Source organism: Tenrec ecaudatus, chromosome 6 (genome assembly GCF_050624435.1).
Source record: "Tenrec ecaudatus isolate mTenEca1 chromosome 6, mTenEca1.hap1, whole genome shotgun sequence".
Classification (NCBI taxonomy): domain Eukaryota; kingdom Metazoa; phylum Chordata; class Mammalia; order Afrosoricida; family Tenrecidae; genus Tenrec; species Tenrec ecaudatus.
The window spans coordinates 36850693-36872437 of NC_134535.1; the positions used below are offsets into that span (position 1 = coordinate 36850693).

General features: G+C 38.5%; 1 protein-coding gene across 1 annotated transcript in view; it reads left to right on the top strand.

Moving 5' to 3' along the window:
• Window positions 1-10643: 10643 nt before the first annotated feature.
• The window catches only part of EPYC (epiphycan), a 41666-nt gene continuing 30564 nt past the window's right edge, over window positions 10644-21745 (top strand). The window contains exon 1 of the mRNA XM_075552731.1: window positions 10644-10808. Coding sequence (XP_075408846.1) covers window positions 10644-10808 — 165 coding nt within the window. The remainder of the gene's footprint in view (window positions 10809-21745) is intronic.

Genomic DNA, 21745 nt, shown 5'->3' on the forward strand with positions numbered 1-21745 from the left:
AAATATTATGAGGAAGTTGGTATTATTTTATATGGAAAGGTTAGGAAGACTGTCACCAAAGGGATGGTATTTTATTAGAGACCTGAATAAAGTGAAGGACTCAGTCAATTGTAGGACTGTTTCCTCTAAATTCCATTTTTGTGTGTTTTTCTATTTGTTGTGTGTTTGTATTTATTGTTCTTTTGAGAGATTAGCATGTGACTTGATCCGAACCAATGACACAAAAGGTAAAGTTTACTCAGATCTTTTAGAATGAAGAATTCCCTTTTCCTTTCTGGATTCCCTAAAAAGATGTAAGCTGTGTGACCACATACTCTTTTTAGAATCCCATATGAGAAATTTGCAGTTTTAAGCAGATACTTGGGCTTTTGGATTTCCTTTACCCAAAGTCATTTTTATTTTTATTCTTCACACTTCCATTCTGAAGGAATAGTAAGTCGTGAGACACTCAGATTCTTTTCACAAACATACACATATTTTTATATGTGATACAAGAACAAATTAATAGCGAGTTAAACTTAAACCTGGCTGCTGCCAATGTACACATGGGAAGCAACTTGAAAGTACTACTGGAGCTTGGTAATTTCTCTAGGGCAGAAACAAGTAAAAAAAAGAAAAAGAAATAAAGGAACTCACTGAGCATGCTGATTAAGAGTCAGTTATTGCCTGGAGGAGAAAACAATGGGACCAACGGTTCTAGGTGGACACAGGAGAGGGGAAGGTGGGGGATAGGAAGAGGGGGTGCCAACAAACACAAGGATAAGGGAATAGCAAGTGATCTAAAATCAATGCGAGGAGGGTGTAAGGTACCTGGTGGGGTTTGATCAAGGGCAATGTAACCAAAAGGAATTACTGAAAACCGATGAAGGTCAGACATGATAGTGGGACAAGAGGAAAGTAAAAGGAAATAGAGGAAAGGAGCAAGAGGTAAAGGACATTTATAGTGGTCTACATACAGGCATGTACATATGTATATTTATACATAATGATAGGGAAATAGATCTGTGTACATACATTTATATGTTAAGTATTAAGGTAGCAGACCAACATTGGGCCTCTACTCAGGTACTCCCTCATTCAAGAACACCTGTTATAATAATCTGGTATTCCATGATGCTCATCTTCCTGACATGATTGCTGACAACAAAATGGATGCATAGCAAATGTGATAAAGAAAGCTGATGATGCCCAGCCATCAAAAGTTATAGCATCTAAAGTCTTATAGGCTTGAAGATAAAAAAGTGGTCATCTTGCTTAGGAACAACAAATCCCACATGGAAGAAGCACGCCAGTCTGTGTGAGCATGAGGTGTCGATGAGATTAGGTATTAGGTATCAAAAACCCAGAACAAAAATCATGTCAGTGGGAATGAGGGGGAGGGTGGCATGGAGACCCAAATTCCATCTGTAGACAATTGGACATTCCCTGACAGAAGGGTCTCCAGGAAGAGACGAGCCAGTCAGTTGTAGTATAGCACTGATGAAATATATAACTTTGCTCTAACTCTTTAATGCTTCCTCCTCCCACTATCATGACCCAAATTCTACCTTACAAATCAAGCTAAACTACATTGATACAGATAAGAGCTCAAAACACAAGTAATCCAGACCAGATAAACCCCTCAGGACCAATAATGAGAGTAGCGATACCAGGAGGGTGTAATCCTGGTATTGACTTGGTATGCCAATGGACCACATTTAAGTAAGATTACATCTATAATTTAGTAGAGGATGTTAACCAAGTCACAATCTTCGTTTCCCTGGGAGTAAGGTCTGCTTGAAGACAAACACCACACCTTGATCAAAGCTATAATTCTGCATGTAAGAGTCATCTTGTCCACAGGAAGAAATAAAACAGGACCAATGAAGAGGAGTGCTTTGAAGGACTGTCTGAAGTGTGGAGGCCAAGACCAGAGGCAGCAGAGACTGCAACATAGATAGAGCATGGTACAGAGTAAATTAGCCAGTGCAAGACTGGAGACAGAGTCAAGGACCCCAGGAGACAGAACAGAGTATAAGTGTTCAGATTGTGGGACAGTGAGGCAGAAGGACAAGTGGGCTTCCTCTTCAGAAGAGACCAAGGGACCTCAGGGTGAAAGACTTGAGAATAGAGAGGAACTTGGTTGCTGATTGAGGGGAGCTATTTCTGTGGACCAATGATTATACCCTTATTGTTTACTGGTCCTGATTGTGGTAACTTGACAACTTCCCCAATAAACCCCTTAATTCTATTTCCTGTGAGTTCTCTGTGTCCATTGCCATAAATTTGATCACAGCATATCTTTCAAACAGCATGAGCGAAATGGTTAGTGTCAGAATAGGTAAAGAAGGATGGCATGTCTGACCCCTGCCTCATGATAACAGGGAAGCCAGAAAGAGTCAGATTTCGTCCCCATGCTGGTTTTACACAGCAGCCAGTCAGTTGAAAAAAAAAAAGTTTCCTCACAGTGTGTCCTACTTTCAGTATAAACAGATACTGTGTTAAGTTTGCATGCTTTTTGCTGACCTGGATCCTGCCTTTGGATCATCATCTGGTATCCAGTTCTTTGAACTCAAGTCAGTGTCCTGCCATATTGCTTGTCTATCCTCAGAGTCATCAGCAACATGACACATTGATCACGTTGACACATTGACACATTGGTTGCTGCATCCAAGCCTGCCCTATAATCTTACAAACTGGAGTTTTTCAATCCTGGAGTTATGTGAATCAGAAGATGCTTTTAGTTGACATCTGACTCACGTATTTGGAATTAGCCTGCCTCGACAACTATGTGAACCATTTCCTTGTTATAAACACACACCCACATAGAAACTTCACTGATTTTGCTACTCTAAAGAATTCAACCTAAGATAAGGGTCTTCCCCCGTGCCTGTTTTTTTGTTGATGCTATAATTTAACAATCATGATGGCCTTCTCCAGGTACTTACTACTGGTCTCTCTTTATTACATGTTCAACATATGTGAAATGAGGTCTCACTCTCCTCCCTGCTATGAACTATTCGAACTGTACTTCCGTTAAGGCAGATTTGTTTGCTCTTCTACTAGCATATGATGTGCACGGTACACTTAGTAATCTTCACCAAGATGACCATATAAAGGCAAAAGTTCTTCTTCAATCTCCTCTATGAATCATCCCTACTTAACATGCAAAGTGGATGATTTAAAGTATCATGGCTTGAATCAGGGGCTACTTAGTTATTTGATTTTTAACATGACATCTTTGCTTTTTAATATGACCATTGGATGATGAAATTGCTGACAGTGGAAAATTTGAGGGTATGACCATGATGGGGGAACTTTGCATTAGAATATAAAGCCATGGTCTAGCTACTGTGATCGATGGATGATGCACATACATGCTGATATTATTGGGGATGGTGATAGAGCTGGAAAGTATGAGTGAACCAGGAGCAAAATAGTCAACAAGAGAATGTGACAAGGAGATCTGTAAATTACAGGGAACAGGTCGTGAGTACTGAGCCAAATGTCATGAATTTTACAAGGGGTGCATTTTCTGGAAGAGAAAGTAAAATGACTCATTTAGACAAGAAAATGCAGAACAAAAGGGAGCCCTTCATCCTTGATTTATAGAAGGGAAGAGAAGCACACAGGCCCATTGTACAGGAAGCCCGTAGAACCTTTTGGTCAGAAGACAGCTGGTTTATTTTAAGGTAAAGAAGGTAAAGGGACATCTCAAAGGAAAATGAGGATAGAAATCAATGGGAAGATTTCAGATTAGACTTGACGACGTCTGAGATGAGGGAACTGGTTAAGAGGAAGTACAGGCAACACCGTAAGCTGGGCTGCTGGAAGACCTGGCACACCTTGGATGGGCTTCTCTTGCTGAGGAGAAGGTCTTTGAGATCATGTGTAGTTTTCCTAACTTTTTTTTATAGGAAGGTAGCTAATCAACTCAAGGAATGGTTTGATTTCTCCTAATAAGTTGTGCAGGATAATATACCTCTTGCAGTTTTTATGATATTGCCACTTGAGGCTTTGGAAGAAGACTCTTTGGGGAGCAGGACAGCCAGCAATAGGCTTCTCCCAGAGCTATGGTTGCTCTCTGTGCTGTTACCGTAGGTAAGACAAACATTAGAAGATTTTCCATTGTTTAAAATTAATTCTATTCACGCTAGCAGTGTGGTGTTTAATTAATCTTGTAAGGAGCGGTAGCTAAAAGGATTTGGGAAAAAATGTTTTAGAGATTAAAGGAATAAAGTTGCAGTTATTAAACAACATATCGAGTCATAATAAGTGATCCCGAGAGGGTTTCTGATAACCAAGCTCAGGCTTTGTTAAGAAAATTATCATGAAACCAGAAGATATTTACTAGGTATAACAGAGACTTGGACAGGTAATTAATCCTTTGTATCTGTGCAGTGAAGATTAGGCCCTCACGATATTGTTACAAATTTGAGTTCTCACAGTTAAGGATTGTTTTTAAAATACTGGAGAGGGTCCAAGTAAGGCCAATAGAAATGGTTTAAGAAGTTGTCAGTTTTTGTAAGGTCCTGTTTACTTGAGAGAGAAGGTTCAAAAAGGACCATTCCTGCTTTCAATCAAAAAATGAGTCAGGTGTTTTAGTTATTAAATTCTCACAAAAATTGGGCTTAGTGTGAACAATTTCTTAGAAGGATAAGCACAAGGTAGATGCCTATAAGATACAGGTTAAAGATATCAAGTGGACCCAACTTTTCCAAACTGTGGGACCATCCCAATCCATTACCTCTAATTTCCATTCCTCTTCCTCCCCTCCTATCTTTGGATCCTGTAATTTACTGTAACATTTCACAGTACTTGCCAATCTCACAGAAACGGCTCATTTAGCTGTGGAGTTTGGTAAGGTCCAAATCTGTGGACAAGCTGGAAGACCCCTCCTGACCCAGAGCCAGAAGAGGGGTACAGAACAAGACTGGAAATGTTGTCAGAGCATTTCTATATATTGAGCGCAGAGCATCCACGCTTCCTTTCCCACAATGAAATGAAGGGAGGTAATTTTAGTAACACCCTCTAGTAAGACAGTGATTCATCCCCATTAGTAATGTCTTGTTATCATAATGCACAACTCATTTCACAAAAGGGATTATACTAAGGGGCATAAACAACCAACAACAGCAACAACTCCTGCTGGGGTGACCGACTCACAGCAAACCTCTCTGGGGTTTCTGAGCCTCTACATCTCCATGAGAGCAGATATCCTCAAATTTCTGCCTCAGAGTGGCTGCTGAGTTTGAACCAATTTCTTGGTTAGCCATGTGCAAAGCACAGGATTAAGTAATGCAGAAAAGGAAGAAACGTTAGGTATTTTCAAACAAACCAATTTAATCTATTTTACTTAGTCCTGTTGGCTTATACTGTCATCCTGAGTTATGAAAATCTTATGTATACCAGGATAAAATATTACTTGGTGCGCTACCATCTTCATGATCATTGGTATGTTGAATTCATCGTTACAGTTATTGTGCAGTGACGTTCAACCTAGCAATCTCATTTCTCTGTACTACACTGGTCAGCAATCCAGTCTGACTCATGTTTACAATAGCTAATTTTCAGAAGTAGATAGCCAATTACAGTGCTGTGAATGAGTTATTCTTGGTCTCCTAGTCATAGTCTCTGCAACTCCCACCAAGTGACTTATTCTTAATAGTCTAGGTATGAGAAGATGGGAGATACTGATACAATTCAGTTGTGAGTACTTGTTAAAAGATTTATTACAATTGCTATAGCACTGGGTCTGAAATGAGCCCATCTCAGATGAAGGAGCTAGAAGCTCACTATCAGCAAGATGAAAGACTGTGGGAGACTGAGATCTCCTTGATCTCAGAGACCGCTCTGATGCCCCATGAGCAGCAACAGCAGAGCCAAGAGCCAGAGCAGGAGACCGAATGGTGGACGTCCCAGCCCACTTACCACCTAGAGCTGAGAGCTTTGGGATAAGACGCTGCCCTAGAGAGTAGGGTGCACTTAATTTTAGGAGACTGGGTTTGCTGAATCACAAAATTGGAGCTGAGTGCCTTCTTGTTGAGGTTTACAGCACAGAGGAATGCCCATTAGGTATTTTTGTCAGCCCTAAAATTGCTGTGGAACATGGCCTGAGTAAGGCAAAGGCCAAGCAAGAGGAGGAGCGCCACAGGGGGCTTGCTGGAAGGCATCACAGAGAAAAACCTGCTCTGGCTGGACAAAGGACCTGAGCATTTTACGCATGAATTCTAATCTGCTCACCTGTTAATGTCCCTAATAAGCCCCATAATTGTGAGTTTCTTCTGTGAGGTCAGTGTGGTCCTTTCAATCAATGGATTAAGAGAAAGATGGGGATTTCTACTACCGTAAAGGGTTACGGTCTCAGAAATGGACAGAGGTTGTTCTTCTACCGTCACCACGAGTTGCAATCAACTTGATGGTGGTGAGTTGGTTTTTGGTTTTGTATAGAACCCAGGTGTGTGTGAAAGAGAGAGAGAGCGAGCGAGCGAGCGCATATTCCCTGGCAGTCTGCAAATTCCATCAACACCATTTCAAGAGTTCCACTTAAATTTGTCTATGTAGCAATTATTTTAATGGCTAACACATTCAGCATAGCAACATATAAACCATCACTAGGATACCTGAAAGAATAAAACCCAGCCCCAAATAGATAGGATTTGAAACAAAATCCAAGGAACTTAGAGCTGCACCATAATTTATGACCATCCCATTTTTCTCAAATATACCTCATTGACATCTGAATCTACTCCAGTTTGATTTTCTCTTTTTGTGCGCTTTTTGGGATGCCGACTAACTTAATGTCCTATTCTCTTTTTTTCTCAGCTAAGATTACTGAAAACTGATTACTACCGTGCTTAAGAGTTGTGGTGAGAAAATTATGATGATATGAAATAACCTAGGATACAATGTGAGGCCTTTTTGCTAAAGAGTCAGCATAGCAAGTCAGATCTAGGCCACATCCCAAGATGCGCTGGGAGGCAGCGGGACTAGAAGGATGAGTGAATGGAGCTCCCCCCTAGAAGATGACTTCTCTACATTTGGAGTGGTCTTGAAAAACTTCATATCTTATGTAGGACTGCTGTTTCCTTCCAAAATAAAATTTATCTCAAGAAAAGTAATGCACAATGAAAGAAAATCACATGTAATCCATTTTAGACAGAGGATCCAGTCTGCTTTACAGAAGTGAAGAATCCAGCGCTATGCAAAAGGTTACCAGTTGCTCCGTGAGAGAAATAAGCTGGTCATCTGCTTCCTAAACGGCTGTTGTTTGGAACAAAGGAGTCCGGTCTAACACAGTGAACCTTACAGCAAACCAGATGGAGCGCTTCTCTTCTGCCATACCCCGACAGGGTCGCTCTGAGTTGCCATCTACTTAAGGACAACTAAAAATAACAATATTCATATATGGCTATGGAGGAAAGAGCTTTTTATGCTTCGATGAGAATGCAACTTCTAGATTGATATGTATTAAAAACAAAATATAAAGTAATACTGCCACAGTCAATTTCAACTCATATCAACCCTCTCTGGGGCTTCCACGGATGGAAAATTTAAAAACAAAAGAAAACACACAAAAAACCCAACACTGCCCTTGAGTCCCTTCCTATAGGACGGGGTAGGCATGCCTCTGTGGGTTTCCGAGACTGCAATTCTTCAGGGCGAAGAATGCCTCATTTTCCTCCTGGGGAGTGAAGGGAGTGGCCAGAATGCTCTATGCAGGGTCTATTGTTCTCTGGAAGTTCTGCACTATTTTCTCTTCCTACCAGCAATTAAACCCAATTTCACAAACTACCCAGTATGAGAGGCAAAAACAGATCTGTGTTCTAGAATTTAAAAAAAAATTAAAGCAACATTTTGTAACTTGATTTGTTTGGCTGTGATAGATAAGAGAAAAATGAGAACCGGTCTCTCAAAAGACTCGGATCATACTTAGGCATTATTTTTTATCATATTATTTTTCAATTTTTATGCAAACTGTGTATTGTTCATTGCTATCAATGCATCCCCAAATCCAAATAATTTAGGTATCATTTTTCCTTAACTTATCCAACATTGAACAGTTGAAACACTAAATCTCGGTTAACAAAATAAATGAAAGGTGAAGAAATCAATTTAAAGGTATGCAAAACTCAGGAAAAGTATTTCTTGTAAAATATTTTCTGGAGTGTCACTGCATACATTAATTCTCATTCTTAATTGATTTGTTTTCCATAGGTGAAATATGGTAAAACCAAATTTATTTAAAGAATTCAGAGTGACACATTTGTAAAAGTTTATATACTATGGGGTTTGGATTCTATTGCTTAGGTTGGTTGACTATAAAATTATTTGAGGTTTTGAAGAACTGAGAAACATTTCTCAAGGTTAGTTTTTCCAAACAGAAAATTGAGTGTGATAAATTCCACCTCCCACAGACCCAGAATTCACATCCATTGGTCAGAGCAAATACCACTGGCTCTGCACTCTCAGTCACTGCGTGCTATTGCACCGAGTAGGAGCCAAAGGTAAAAGGTAAGTTTTTGAACTTGTTTTCTTCTTGGGTTAGAAACTATTTTCCCCCAACTCTAACAACCTTTAAAAAAATCATTCAATTTGCTTTAATCTCTCATGGTGAGCTTTGATTCAGCAGGTTGTTTGTATTTTGCTATTGACTTTATACTGGTATTATTCTTGGAAAATCCAAAAGCCTGAATTAGCTTATGAATTTATAACATACAGTAACAGATCTTAATACCATGACAGATGCCAATAAAACGATAGTAGTTTCCAATATGTACTTTAAATCAAGTGCACTGACGTAAACCGCATTCTTTGCCAGCACACACCTGGGACTATTGGTTTATATTGATTGAAATATTATGCAAAGGGAGAAAGGGTGAGGTTTAAGTGTTTAAAATTACTCTGCTGGTTATTTAGTATATTGTATTCAGAATTTCTTTTAAATCTATTCTAAAGTTTTATATAAATACATATATTTTAAAATATTAAATGGAGTAAACAAGAAAGAAGCTACATTGAATGATGATTTAATTGCCTAAAAGAAAGAACATAATTTTGATTGTTAAACCTAGGTCAAGACTCTTCACACTGCTAAGATTACCACAGCACCCTTCTTGCTGCCAGCTTTAGGCTCTCTGCAAAATTCAAGTAAACTTTGATATTCAACCATTTACATTTTTGTTGACTAATGGAAGTTGCCACAAACCTACAACAAATAATTTAATTTAGTGGTGCCCACTGTCAATGCTCTCCACTTGAATTTGGAAGAATGGTTCCTGGAAGATTTGCAAATAATGCTGCTTTATTAAGTAAGACTTTCTTGGTAATTGCCCAAACGGTCCCAAGTCTGCAGACTCAGAAAAGGCAAGTGGAATAGAAGCTTAGTTTATCCAGTGTGAATACAAAGTGTATTTGAAGAACACATAGGAGGGGATAAAAATGAGCTCCTTGTACTGCTTCTTACTCTCAGAGGAATTTCATCTCCTTCTGCCTAAACCTGCTTCATAAAGACTTTCTTTCAAATAACTGACGCTCAATTTGTCTGCCAGGATATTCAAGTGTACATGGAATACTTATCATAAATTCCCCCTTGTATGTGTCCATAATTAAAAATTACCAGATGTGTTGCTCTTTAAGTCAAACCAAAGGAGATTACAAATTACAAGCTATTTTAAAATTACAAATGCTTGATACAAAGTTCCACCATGCTAAATAAAAATTTTATTGTACAAATTGGACTTGAGAATTTTTTTTCTGTCAACTGAAGACATTCAAAGCAATGCATACAAATCTAAAATATTAAAAATAATAATAACCAAAAGCATGAGGCTATAATGCAAAACAAGAATTTTACTTATTAAAGAAATATGAAACCCAATACTTTTTCTAATCTCATGCTTCTACAAATCTACTCTAAGAAATTCTTGGCATATAGTACTTTTTGAAACTATAATTTATAGTTCTGATTGCAAACCTTAGATAGCAATACGTAAACATTTAAATAAAACAAAGAAGTGCAGTGGAAAATGCTTTCTGTTCCATTTATTTAAGAACATTTTGAGAAATATTGCTTGAGATATATTAAATTATGCATATATTTTTATACCCAGCAGCAACAAAGAAGTAACAGAAAAAGCAAAATCCTTACATTTTGTTCTGGAAAACCTGGTTTCAAATGACAGGAAGAACTTATAAGTCCTAGTTGCATCCTTTGCCAACTCTGCCTAATTGTCCTTATCTGTGAGGTGGTGGCTGAAATCACAGTCATTTTCATCATCATCATCAAAGTCACCATCCCCATATCATAGAGTTGAAAGATTCAGTGAAATTTAAAAAGTTTTAAAACGTTAAACTCCGAACACCTATACTCCTATGACTGGGCACAACATGAACTTTCTGTTTTCCATTTTCTCCTTCGTGTCTGTACCATGTCTTTGTTGTACAAACTTTGGAAGGTTTGTGACTTGATGTTAACATCTGGTATCAATGGCCCTCAGCAACTGCGTCATTTCATGTGTTGTGCTTATAAGTTATCCATGTCAAGAGTTCCTCAGGCTTGACACTGATTTCTCGATTTCCATTTATGGTAAGCTCTCCACAGGTTATAATCAATTAAATGTTGATACGCATGTTCAACTGTCATCATTAGGAAGTTTGAGACAATGAAAACGTTAGCAGGACTCATTCTGGGACTGCTCGTCTGTGCTGCTGCTTGGGCCGCTCCCACTCTAGAGCCCATCCACTACGACTCAGAAGCGTATGACGTCACCCTGGAGAACCCGGATGCTCCCGACAGGCTTGAAAGCCTCCCTGTGGATCAAGCTGAGGTAAGGGATTCCCCCCCCCCCTCTTGTTTGGAGTTTTATGAGCCATTGTATGAAAGTTGATTTAGATGGTTTCTCTTCACCCATATTTTGTGTATTTGTAAGTACAGATAGCATACTTACATTTTTCATAAGAGCATGGTCACTATGATTAAGTTTACTATTTGGAAAGTGTTTGGATTACTTATACTTCATTTCCTTAGTATCGCCTCATTGCAGAAATACAACAGAAAAGTTGGAGAAAAAGGCAACCAGAGAAAGAAAAGAGTTAAAAGAGTATTCAATAAAGAAATTTGGAAGGGAAGTGTGAAATTAAAATAAACTTTATAAAGACTATAGTGAAAAGAAAATGGTCAGAAACTTTATGGTATCCCAAGAGTGAATGTGCTTCCTAAACTGGCTAATTGTCTTTGCAGCAGTATTGCCTGCATCAGCAAGCTGTGTTGGCTGCAGCTATGTCTGTGGGCGTGGCAAGCTTATATTCCATTATATAAATCTGATATGACATATCTATAATTGAAGCTAGGTTTTTCCATACATAACTAAAGGAAACACTAATTTTCCTGAATCAAAAAACAAACAGACCTTGAAATACAGAAATGAAATTAATGGAGAACATTGACAAACTAAAAATAAACAAAAAGGACATTACATCACCTAACAGATTTGGGGGCAGTCTTATCCAGTATAAGTCTTACTAGAAGAACTACTTCTGGAAACCAGGGATATGAAATCTTGAGGCTAAAAGATACAAGTATTGGGGGTGGGGAGATGTTGGCTTCAGAAAGCTTTTGTTCTTTATCTTTTAATTCTTTTTTTCCCATGTACTTTAAAAAAAACCTCCAATAGAACTTACATAAATCATTAGAAGTAAGATAATACTTCCAGTACTGTGTGCTACTTTTTGAAATAAAACGTTGTATTTCCACAATATGTTGTCATAGGTTCTCTCTCTCCCCTTGAACTTCCTGTGTCTTGCTCTCTATTGCCTTCACTGCTGCTCTGTTTAACTCTTTTCAGCAGTTTTTTCAGATTCAACAGAAATCACTTTTCTTCTGAGCATTTAGTTGTGATTCCATTGTCTAAGTCTTTGTTAATCTTCATCATTTGCGTTGCTTCACTGTATGATTTTTATTATGTTAAGGGGATTTTCTGTCAAGGGTTTCCAGTTATTAACGCTAGCCTTACTCCCTGTGACATCTCAATCATCAGCCTAATACATCAGTGTAGAGTAGGACATGTACCAGTGTTGAACACATCTGCTCGACTCTTCTTTATACCTCTCACATTTTAAAGAAATAAATAGTATCATATCCTATCATAACATCTGATCTTAATTCATATGAACCAAACGTCAAAGCCAAATGCACTACCATTGAGTTAATCTCTACTCACAGTAACCCTATGGGAGAGAAGAGAACTGCCCCAGTGGGTTTCCAAGACTAACCAGTAGAAAGCCTCATCTTTCTCCCATGGAGCTGCTGATGGGTTCTAGTTGCCGACCTTGCAGTTAGCAGCTCAGCGTGACCCTAAGTTGGATTTCTGAGGTTTTAAACCATTGTGGTAGCAGACAGCTTCATCTTTCTCCCAAAGAGCCACGGGTGGCTTTGAACAACCGACCCTGGCGGTTAGCAGTCCAAAGCTCACCTGACAGAGCCACCATCTCTAATTGCCCACCGAATTCCTTTGCATTTGCAGAAACAAACTCAGAATCCTGAACAGCTCAGTGCTCCAATTAGGCTCAAACAGTCACTTATGCTTGGCAGAAGTCTATTGCTCATCTTTGACTTATCTCCTTGTGTCTTTTTAGACATCTGTTTATGGACGGATAGAGAAAAATAAAGGCTCTGTTGGTTCCATGGTAAAATGTTCACTTGCTAGTTGGGGGACCCAGCCAATGGGTTGAAGTATGGTCACTCCCCAGCCTGTGAAAAAAAGACTTATGCTTTTCATTTATGTTATGCTAAGTAGAGTTCAGCAGCAGTTGAAGCCAAGACAATTTAGTTTAGGAAGAAAGAACCTTGAGGTCTAAGTCTGAAAATAAAAACAAAGCATCCAATAGAAATCCTATAGATCAGAACAATCCTATTGGCCACTGGATGAGCCCATCTCAGCTAACAATCTATCATTATGTTACTGTGTGTCATCGAATTAATTCTAACTCATAGTGAGCATGGGGACAGAACAGAACAGTCCTGGACTGTGGAAAAACATGAAGGTACACTAAAATGATGAAATAAGAAAATAATGCATTTGGAAAATATACATAATTAAACAATATTTGTAAGGTTGGTACAGTATCAACAATCAAACAAAATGAACCAAAATTAAACAAAAAACAACATGTGAGATTATAAATATCATGACATAAGAAACAAAATTCAGAAGAGTGTTTTCCCAGATCTTGACAAATTCTTAACACAAAATGCCTTTCAATCAATAATGCAGAGTGTAATTTCATATAGGAAGGCCTAAAATAAAGCCAACAGGTGCAATTATATGAATGGATTCTTAAATGGTTATTCAGAACATGAATGTTTTGAATTTAGTCTGAAATTCATATTCTGTTTACTCCGAGGAAGCCTACTTATTTCATTCAATTCAGTTGTTCCAGATGCTATTAATTCTATATAACACTGTCTTTGGTGAGATTTGCTCTATGAAAACTTTCTGCCAATTAAAGCACATGGCCAATGGTGACATAAGATTCTTTACATTTTTGGTTTCAGTGGCCAGAGTGTGGTTCTCTCTTTTGTAGCCTTAAATTTAACTCATCTGTAGGCAAGGCAATCTTAGATTATAAAATTGCCAATTTATGAGACAGCCCCAAAATTCTTTGGAATTACACATCAGCTTGTTCTAATAAACTAAAAAAGTATAATCTGTCTTTCACTGATCATTCTTTAAAGTCTTGATATAGCTCCTAAGCAAAATTCTAAGATGTCTATTTCAAGTCCCTTATCTGATATGCTCATGACTTGTACGAATAGACTTCAGGAAGTTCATGCAACGATTCCATTGTCTTCTTACTCCACTATCCCATGAACTTGTTGAAGGCCCCTCATATAATTAATTTTTGAAAGCATGAGTAAGTTGGGAAAGTTGCATTCCACAGTTTACTTCAACACAGGGGAGTCTCCCGTTGGTCATGGCCTAATCTCATGCGCTCTTTACATTGGGGCGGTGAGGTATTGATGAGATTGAAACATGAGAGAAAATTCTGTTTCTGGCTTTGGTGATATAAAACTTTTATTAAAATTTTATTTTTAAAGGGCCTCTAGGGACTAAGAGAGGCTGATACCTAGCACGAACATTTTATCTTTTATTTAGTCTTTTACATAATTGTGCCTATAATATGCCTGTAATAAAAAAAAAGAACAGCCCATTGCCCTCATGTTAATTACTACTGATGGTAACTCCACAGACAGTGGATTACACGTTGGGCTATTCAACCTCAAGGTCAGCAGTTCTAAACCACCAGCAGCTCTGAGGGAGAAAGAGGGGACTTTCTATACTCATCAAGATGTTCAGTCTCAGAACCCCCTGGAGAAATCCAATCTTCCCTGGAGGGTGGCTAGCATTCATTCCAAAGAAGTTTGTTTCTGATTTGAAGCCTTCAGAAAGCAGTCTGCCCAACCTTACATCTCGTTGCTGAGCAGTAGCTGAGCAGAAACGGTCATCAATAGATTGCAAGAAGTGTTGCACAATCGAGCTCTAGATTGCCTTGAGAGCAAGCAGATGTGGGGTGGCCATTTGCAAAGACACCACATCGCGCTCCCTGTGAGGCCTGGCAGGAGGCGTCCTAGTGGACTTGGTGGCAGTGAGCTTGGTACTCAGAAACCCGGAGTCTAAGGTTGGGCTCATTCTTCCCGGGTCTTGCATTATTTCCCCACCTGCACTTAAAATTCCTTACGTAAGTTTATTAACGTATGCTTTTAAAATCACCTATATTCATCCTCTCTGTATTAAGATGGGGCCTGAAAGCATAAATATTTAACAAAAGCTAATAAAAGAATATCAGTAATAGAAAGATGACAGAACATTTCTTAGAGATGTATTCACTACTGTTGCCCCTCAAATTATCTTAAAATGAAGGGCAATTCTCTTTTAAGGAGAGAAAAATTAGTGACTATCCTGCTTAAAATAATCCTCACAAAAATTGCCATTGAAATAAAAGAATTCATCTTGGGAAGAAAATGAAAGGTGTTTTGTGATGAAGAATAACTCAGGTTTATCAAAATTAAAAATTAAATTCGGCAGAGATTTAAGAGTAGAGGGAGAACCTATAAAGGCAATTGAACTGATAAACAATTGAGAAATTAATTATTTTTAGGTGTTGTCATGGTCATTTGGTGCTCTGCAGAATAATTTTAGAATATAAGAGGACTTCAACTAGTTTTTGTAAAAATGGAATGAACGCTAATGAAATTTTGCCACAGTTTTGAAGCTTCCTTATACAAGTCCCTGCCACTGTAACACCAGCAAGTATTTAACCAGAACCTAAATAATTCTGGACTATTTAGGAAAATCTCAATTCACCGTAGACAATAGTGTGTAAAAGGTCTTAAAGCCATGCCGGCTAAATATAATCAGTTGAGAAGTTGCTGGAGTGTCGCTAGTGGCCTTGAGTGCTTTCTGACTCTCAGCACCCTATTACGTTGGACTCCACTGTTGCAGCCCATTGGCAGAGGCGTTTTGAATGTTACAAGACAATACACCTCAAAATGTTCATATTTTCTGAACAAAAATATTTAAATGTATATTCCCTTTACTTCCTTTGTTGAGACTGAACATGACATGTAAAGTTGTAGGCAGGCACCTTGGCCGATTTACACATTCTAACCAGATGTTTTTCACATAAAACACCTCTTACTGCACAAAGAGACTTTAACTCAGTCAAACTACTCTTTTCAGAATATGGGGATAGGAGAAAGGAAGAAGGTAAAGCCATTTGCTGATGATCTTTTAACATATTCTCCATATGCCTTTTAAAGCATAACCAAAACAATGTATTCTTAATGAAGTTACTTGAGAACATGCTTAAATAAGAGAAATAAAAAATATCCAATTATATGTGGTAATACATTAAGGGAAAAGAGAATGTTGATACTCTTTACCAGTGGGTTCTTTGTTTTCATTCATTAATCATGAGATCCAAACTATAGTTATTACAACTATCCCTTGAAAGAAGTGTTTATCCTACCCATTTAACAAGCATAACTGAGAATAATACTTTCCCAAGGTTATTCCTGGGAATACGTTTTAGAACAGAATGCTAACTTGATGCCAAAGCAAAGAGACTTTGGAGCTAAAATCTCCCATCATTTTCCTGCTGCTTTAAACTCCTTTCCTTTTAACAGTGTCCAACATGGAGATCTCTCTGGAATGCAGTAACTTGATTATTAGAAGTTAGAAAAACAATCACCAAGTGATTAAAATGAGCCCACTATCTACACATCTCTTTTAGCTGTCAAAGTAATTCAGGGAGAGAGGTAAGATGATCCTTCTGTACTGAGAGCTGCTTTGGCAGAAATATGGGGATGGAGAAACTTCTGCCAAATACATTTCTTCCTCATCATTTTCAAGATAAAGCAGAAAATGAGATATCGCTCTCATTAGCCACGTGTTCATGATCCCCTTGTTTTAAATAATTAAGATGATCATTTATATATATTTGAGCCCTAGTCTCATGTTGAAAGCAGGATTCTATTACTCTTGGCATATCTACATGCCACTATCTGAAACCCAGAATACATCTTAAATAACTCAGGCTGACAAGCTCAGAGTCTTTTGACACCTTTGAAAGTCAACAGTTGACAGGAGGGTGATGACAAAATAACTTCAAGATTTATTCAACAGGGTAGAAAATTTAGAAGAAAAATAAGTTTAAAATTCAATTTTGTTGAATGACACCTTAGTGTGTGCTCAAGTGAAAACCCAAATGACATCTTATATTTCAAGCTTAACTAATAATGAAAGCAGAAGAAAAACCTGTCATTTGCATATTACCTGCTGGGGGTCTAGGCTTGCTGGTCAGGGATGACAGGTATCATGTGGACTCCTTCCTCAGTGAATAATTTGTCCCACTCTACCTTCGTCTGGACGCCTAGACCATTGGCGTCCTCACATCACGAAGGGTGGCTGGCGCGAGATCATGGGATCGGTGTGCTGCTCATGTTTTCCTGTTTCAGGACTATACTGGGAGGCAGCCTGTCTCCCATAATGAGCAGCACAAACTCTGGGGTCAGTCTCCCTGGATGTGAATTCCAGGGCTGCCACATCAAATTTAGGACCTGGACTGAATCATTTCAGACAACTGACCTAGGTTTCCGATGTAGGAAATACCTTGTGAGGTACTTTAAACATACTAACTCTTTAACAGAGATCCTCTTACGTGGCAAAATTCAATAAAGGTTAATACATTTATCATGAAGTCACTAGTTCAATCAGCAGTCAGTATAGCTTATCTATTGGTAACCAGGGAAGGCTTCACAGAAGGGAAGCATTTTGAGCTACAGTAAGAGCTAACCTTTCCATTAGGCTTCAGTTCACTTTAAGTCACCTCACCAAGCTTTCAGTGCGAGTCAGAGATCAAAAGAGGTAAATCACACCTCGTCCCTTTTGACTCCCACGCTCCTTCCTGTCTAGTCATCTTATAAACAATTTCAACACAGCAGAGCTCCGCACTCTTATTACTCAGTGATGAAAAATGCATGTAAGATCTATAGTTTTCTTTTGGGATATGGGTTTCCATGAGTCAGTCCCAAAACATATATGTCCTACTAGCTGTCAGCATTCCTGAGCCTGACAGCTAATCTTAGATATTTGCTTTATTTTTGTGGTTACATATCGCCTTTTCTGAGCAATGGTAAAGGCCAAATATATGGGAGAAATTATAATGAATACATAAAACATAGGATATATATCTAGACTAGTTTGTCTTACATGTCATGTTACATTATAAAATAATAATTAGAAGAAAACAAATTTTAATAAATGTTACATTTGTATTCTAAGATAATTATAAGATAAGTACACAACTGCTATTGAGTCAATTCTGACTCATTGTGACCCTGTAGAAAAGGCAAAAATAAACACTGGGGATATGATACCCAGACAGGAGTCAAATATATATATATATACATATATATATATGCAACTTATTTTATATTATAGCACACATAGATGAGCATACATTGATTTTGTACATAAACAATTATTGTATGGATTTAAGATACCTCTACACCTGCTTCTTTTATTCCCTATTTAAGTATAGAATTAACTGAGAAAGAGACTCACAAAAAAACTAACAAAAAGCTAGTTTTAACAATAAGGCTTAGATAGTAAACAATAATGGGTTTCACAAGGCAAAAGCTCTGAAATAGACTATTCCACCAGTTATTGTCAAAGCAGGACAATTACAAGTCTTTGAGTCTATTACATTGTAATGGATATATTCTTGGCAAGTCCCACTGAGTCACTTTTCTCAGTTCCTTCTTCCACTCACGTTCACCAATCAATCTAGTCATCCCTCCTCCTTTGGGAGGAGGAAGAAGAAGAAGGCCAACAGAAGATAGCACCACTACCCTGGATGCTGTTCTTTCTAAACTATCAAGTGTAAGTACAGTTCCACCTTTATACCACCAGCCCTCCATGCCAACCCCATTCTCAGATAACCTTCTGGAAATGTAGATTTCATCTTCAAGGTTCAAGGTCAGAATAGCATATCAATTAAATCAGCTTATAAGCCTCTTTGTACCTAATATTTAAATAGAATGATCAGTTTCTGATCAACATGTCAAATATTGTCTCCAGTCTTTAAACTATGAGCTCAAACACAATATAGAGAAATCTTCCATGAGGCAGCCAACTAGGGCAGTATGTCAAAGAAAGAAACAAAAAAAATCCCCATAACCAAACCTATTAGAGTACTATTGATTCCATCTCACAGAGAGCTCACGTATTACAGTGTAGAAATGAGCTCTTTATCATTTTCTTGGTTGAAACCATTAAGAAAAGAGATCATCATGGCACAGGTTTATGTAAATTGCCAATCTTTACTTGTCAGCAACCTCCAGAAAACCAAACCCACTGACATCAAGGAAATTCCACTGCATAGTGACCCTCCATAAGGTATAGGTGATCAGTGGAGAAAAGACTGGAGTTGTCAAGGATTTGGGATCCACAATCAACGCTCGGGGAGGGAGCAGTCAACAGATGAAAGGACACGTTGTGCAAAACCTCTTTGAAGTTTTGTTACTTTGAGGGCAGAAAGGTGACTGATAGAAGCCACAGTATTTTCAGTTGCCTTATAGGAATGTGAAAGCTGGACATTAAATAAACAACACTGAAGAAAAATCGATACATTTGAATTTCAGTGCTTGCGAAGAATATTGAAAGTACATGGACTTCCAAAAGAGCAAACAATGCTGTCTTGAAAGACACACAATCAGAATGCTCCTTATAAACAGATGACACTTCATCTCACATACTTGGGACTTAATATCAGAAGAGACCTGTCCCTGGAAAAGAACATTTTGTTTGGTAAGGTGCAGGGGTAATGCAAAACAGGAGCCCCTTGACCAGATGGATTGACACAGAAGCTAACAATGGGTTCAAACATAAGAACAATTGGGAGGACGGTGCCAGACCGCGCAGCATTTCATTGTGTTGTACCTGGTGTTGCTGCGAGCCGGAACTGACTTGACAGTACTTAACAGCAAGAGCGTAAGAATGCAAGGCTGATTCTATTTATAAAAGCAGATTAGTAGGTGTGATCTAATGACCTTGTGGCCAGCATGGTTCCGGGACCATCTAAGGCACTCTATCATATTGTTACTAGAGCAGCGCTTCTCAGAGTGCCGCAGCATCAGGGTTGCCTGGGAATTTGGAAACACCATTTCTTAGGGTCCACTCCAGATGTATTGATTCAGAAAACTTGGGTGTAGGTGGAGGGACACGCGGAGGAGAAGCAGTATGTCTTTTAATAAGCCCTCCAGTGATTCTGATACCCCTACTGGATGGGCAGCAGCTCCTAACCCAATCCGTCTTTTCTCAGAATGGTAGATAGAGCAACGCTGTCTATTCATAAAAGTTCTACATTTTACTCTGGTGGCAAATATCCGTTCTTACCTACAGTTCCTTTCTCTCTCTCTGCATGCTCAAAGCCTTTGATTTATGTTTTCCTAAATTACACATTTCTGACACCTGAGGCTCCACTGACTGTTTTGTTAGGTGGTAAATTCTTGCAAGTATTTTCAGTCAGGACATTCTCTACAAAAGCTGTGTGTTCCCCAGCTGTTTCCCCTTTTAATTTTTACTATGATTTCCAAAGAGCTGCCTCCTGGAGAGTTTCCCTCTTCCCCATGTTTTTTTTATTTCAGCTGAAGAATCAATCTCAGCGGATTCTTGAACTGAAAGGTTGTTGACGTTTCTGAAGTCTTTGCCCCGGGCGGCCTAGTGAAAACAACTCTTCCTTAGACCCTTCAAGACTCTGCTCACCAATTGAATTCCTCAGGACTAAATCAGCATTCCGTCTCGTACATTCTCATCTCCAATATGTCCTTCCAGAATGAGTTATCCATTTAGGCAGGGATTCTCACACGATTTTAACAGTTTTATTAGCATATAATTCACATGTCATACAATCAAATAATTCAATCTCATTCAGAAGAGTTGTGCCATCATCACCACGATCAACTTAGAACTTTTTCTTCTTTCTTGTACTCCTTGTTACTAGTTCCCTAATTCATCCCAACTTCCTCTACCATTCTTCCAAGAAACCATTAATCCTGTTACTGTCCCTGTAGATTTATATAACCTGGATTTCATATCAACAAAACAGCACAATAACAATGTAAAACAGAAAAACCTCAATCTGAAAGAAGAAAATATTAAAAACTAGACCAACTTTAAAATGTGTCAAAAGGGAGATCAAATGATGTTACATTTTAAACTACATCTGCCAGAAGTGAGTCTACAGTGCTCTGTGTCTGCTAACAAGACTAGTCACACCCCTCCACTATGGTCAGAAACTTTATCCGTGTGTGAACCCTGTGTTTGGATTTTGGGTTTCCATTACCCTTCTGCAAACAGGTGTTCGCAATTTAAGCTCTGATACCATTTCCCCCTTCAGATTTGGATTTTATTATTTATACTCATTGGATCACAAAGACTGCTATGCTTCCACCATGGAGACTTAGGTGATGCCTAGCTTAGATGGCTGCTTGTTTGAAGGCCAGCGCTTAAGACCCCAGATACTAATGGCTCTGATAGCCAGGCACTATTTATTTCTTTGTGATGCTTCAATATATCACCCATATTTTCAGTGATCTCTTCATAAAGGTTAGAACCAATCACTTGCCCACATATTTGTATCACTTCTGAGGCTTTAAAAAATTTCAATGCCCAGGCTACACCTGAGCATTGAACTCCGAATCTCTGCAGATGAGAATCTAGATTTTGTTAAACACTTGTTTGTTTTTACTTTACCTTTTTTTCACTATTTTCTCAGTGTGTCACAGGTCTTGTCCGCCTCCTCTTACTTTAAAAATATATTTTTGTGGCAGTGTTTCTTAATTTGGTTCCTTTATTTCTCTAATACTTCTGAATATGTCTTTTAGTACGCCATAACCACTGGTATTGAATCAATTCCAACTCATAGCAACCCTATAGAGTGTCTAAGACGTATATCTTTATGGAAACAGCCTCATCTTTCTCCCCAGATTTGGACCACTGACATTTGGAGCAACAATCCAATACTTCTCAGACTGGGTCATCCTGTTTTGTACCATATCTTTTAGTTATTTCATCTTCTCTCTCTGACCCCGATTTCATTGTTTCGCACATTATTGTTGTGTGTGATTCAGATTCAGATTGGCCCCACGTCAGAGAGCGGAACTGACCCCCATGGTCTCCGAGGTCCTGAACCTTGGCACGGC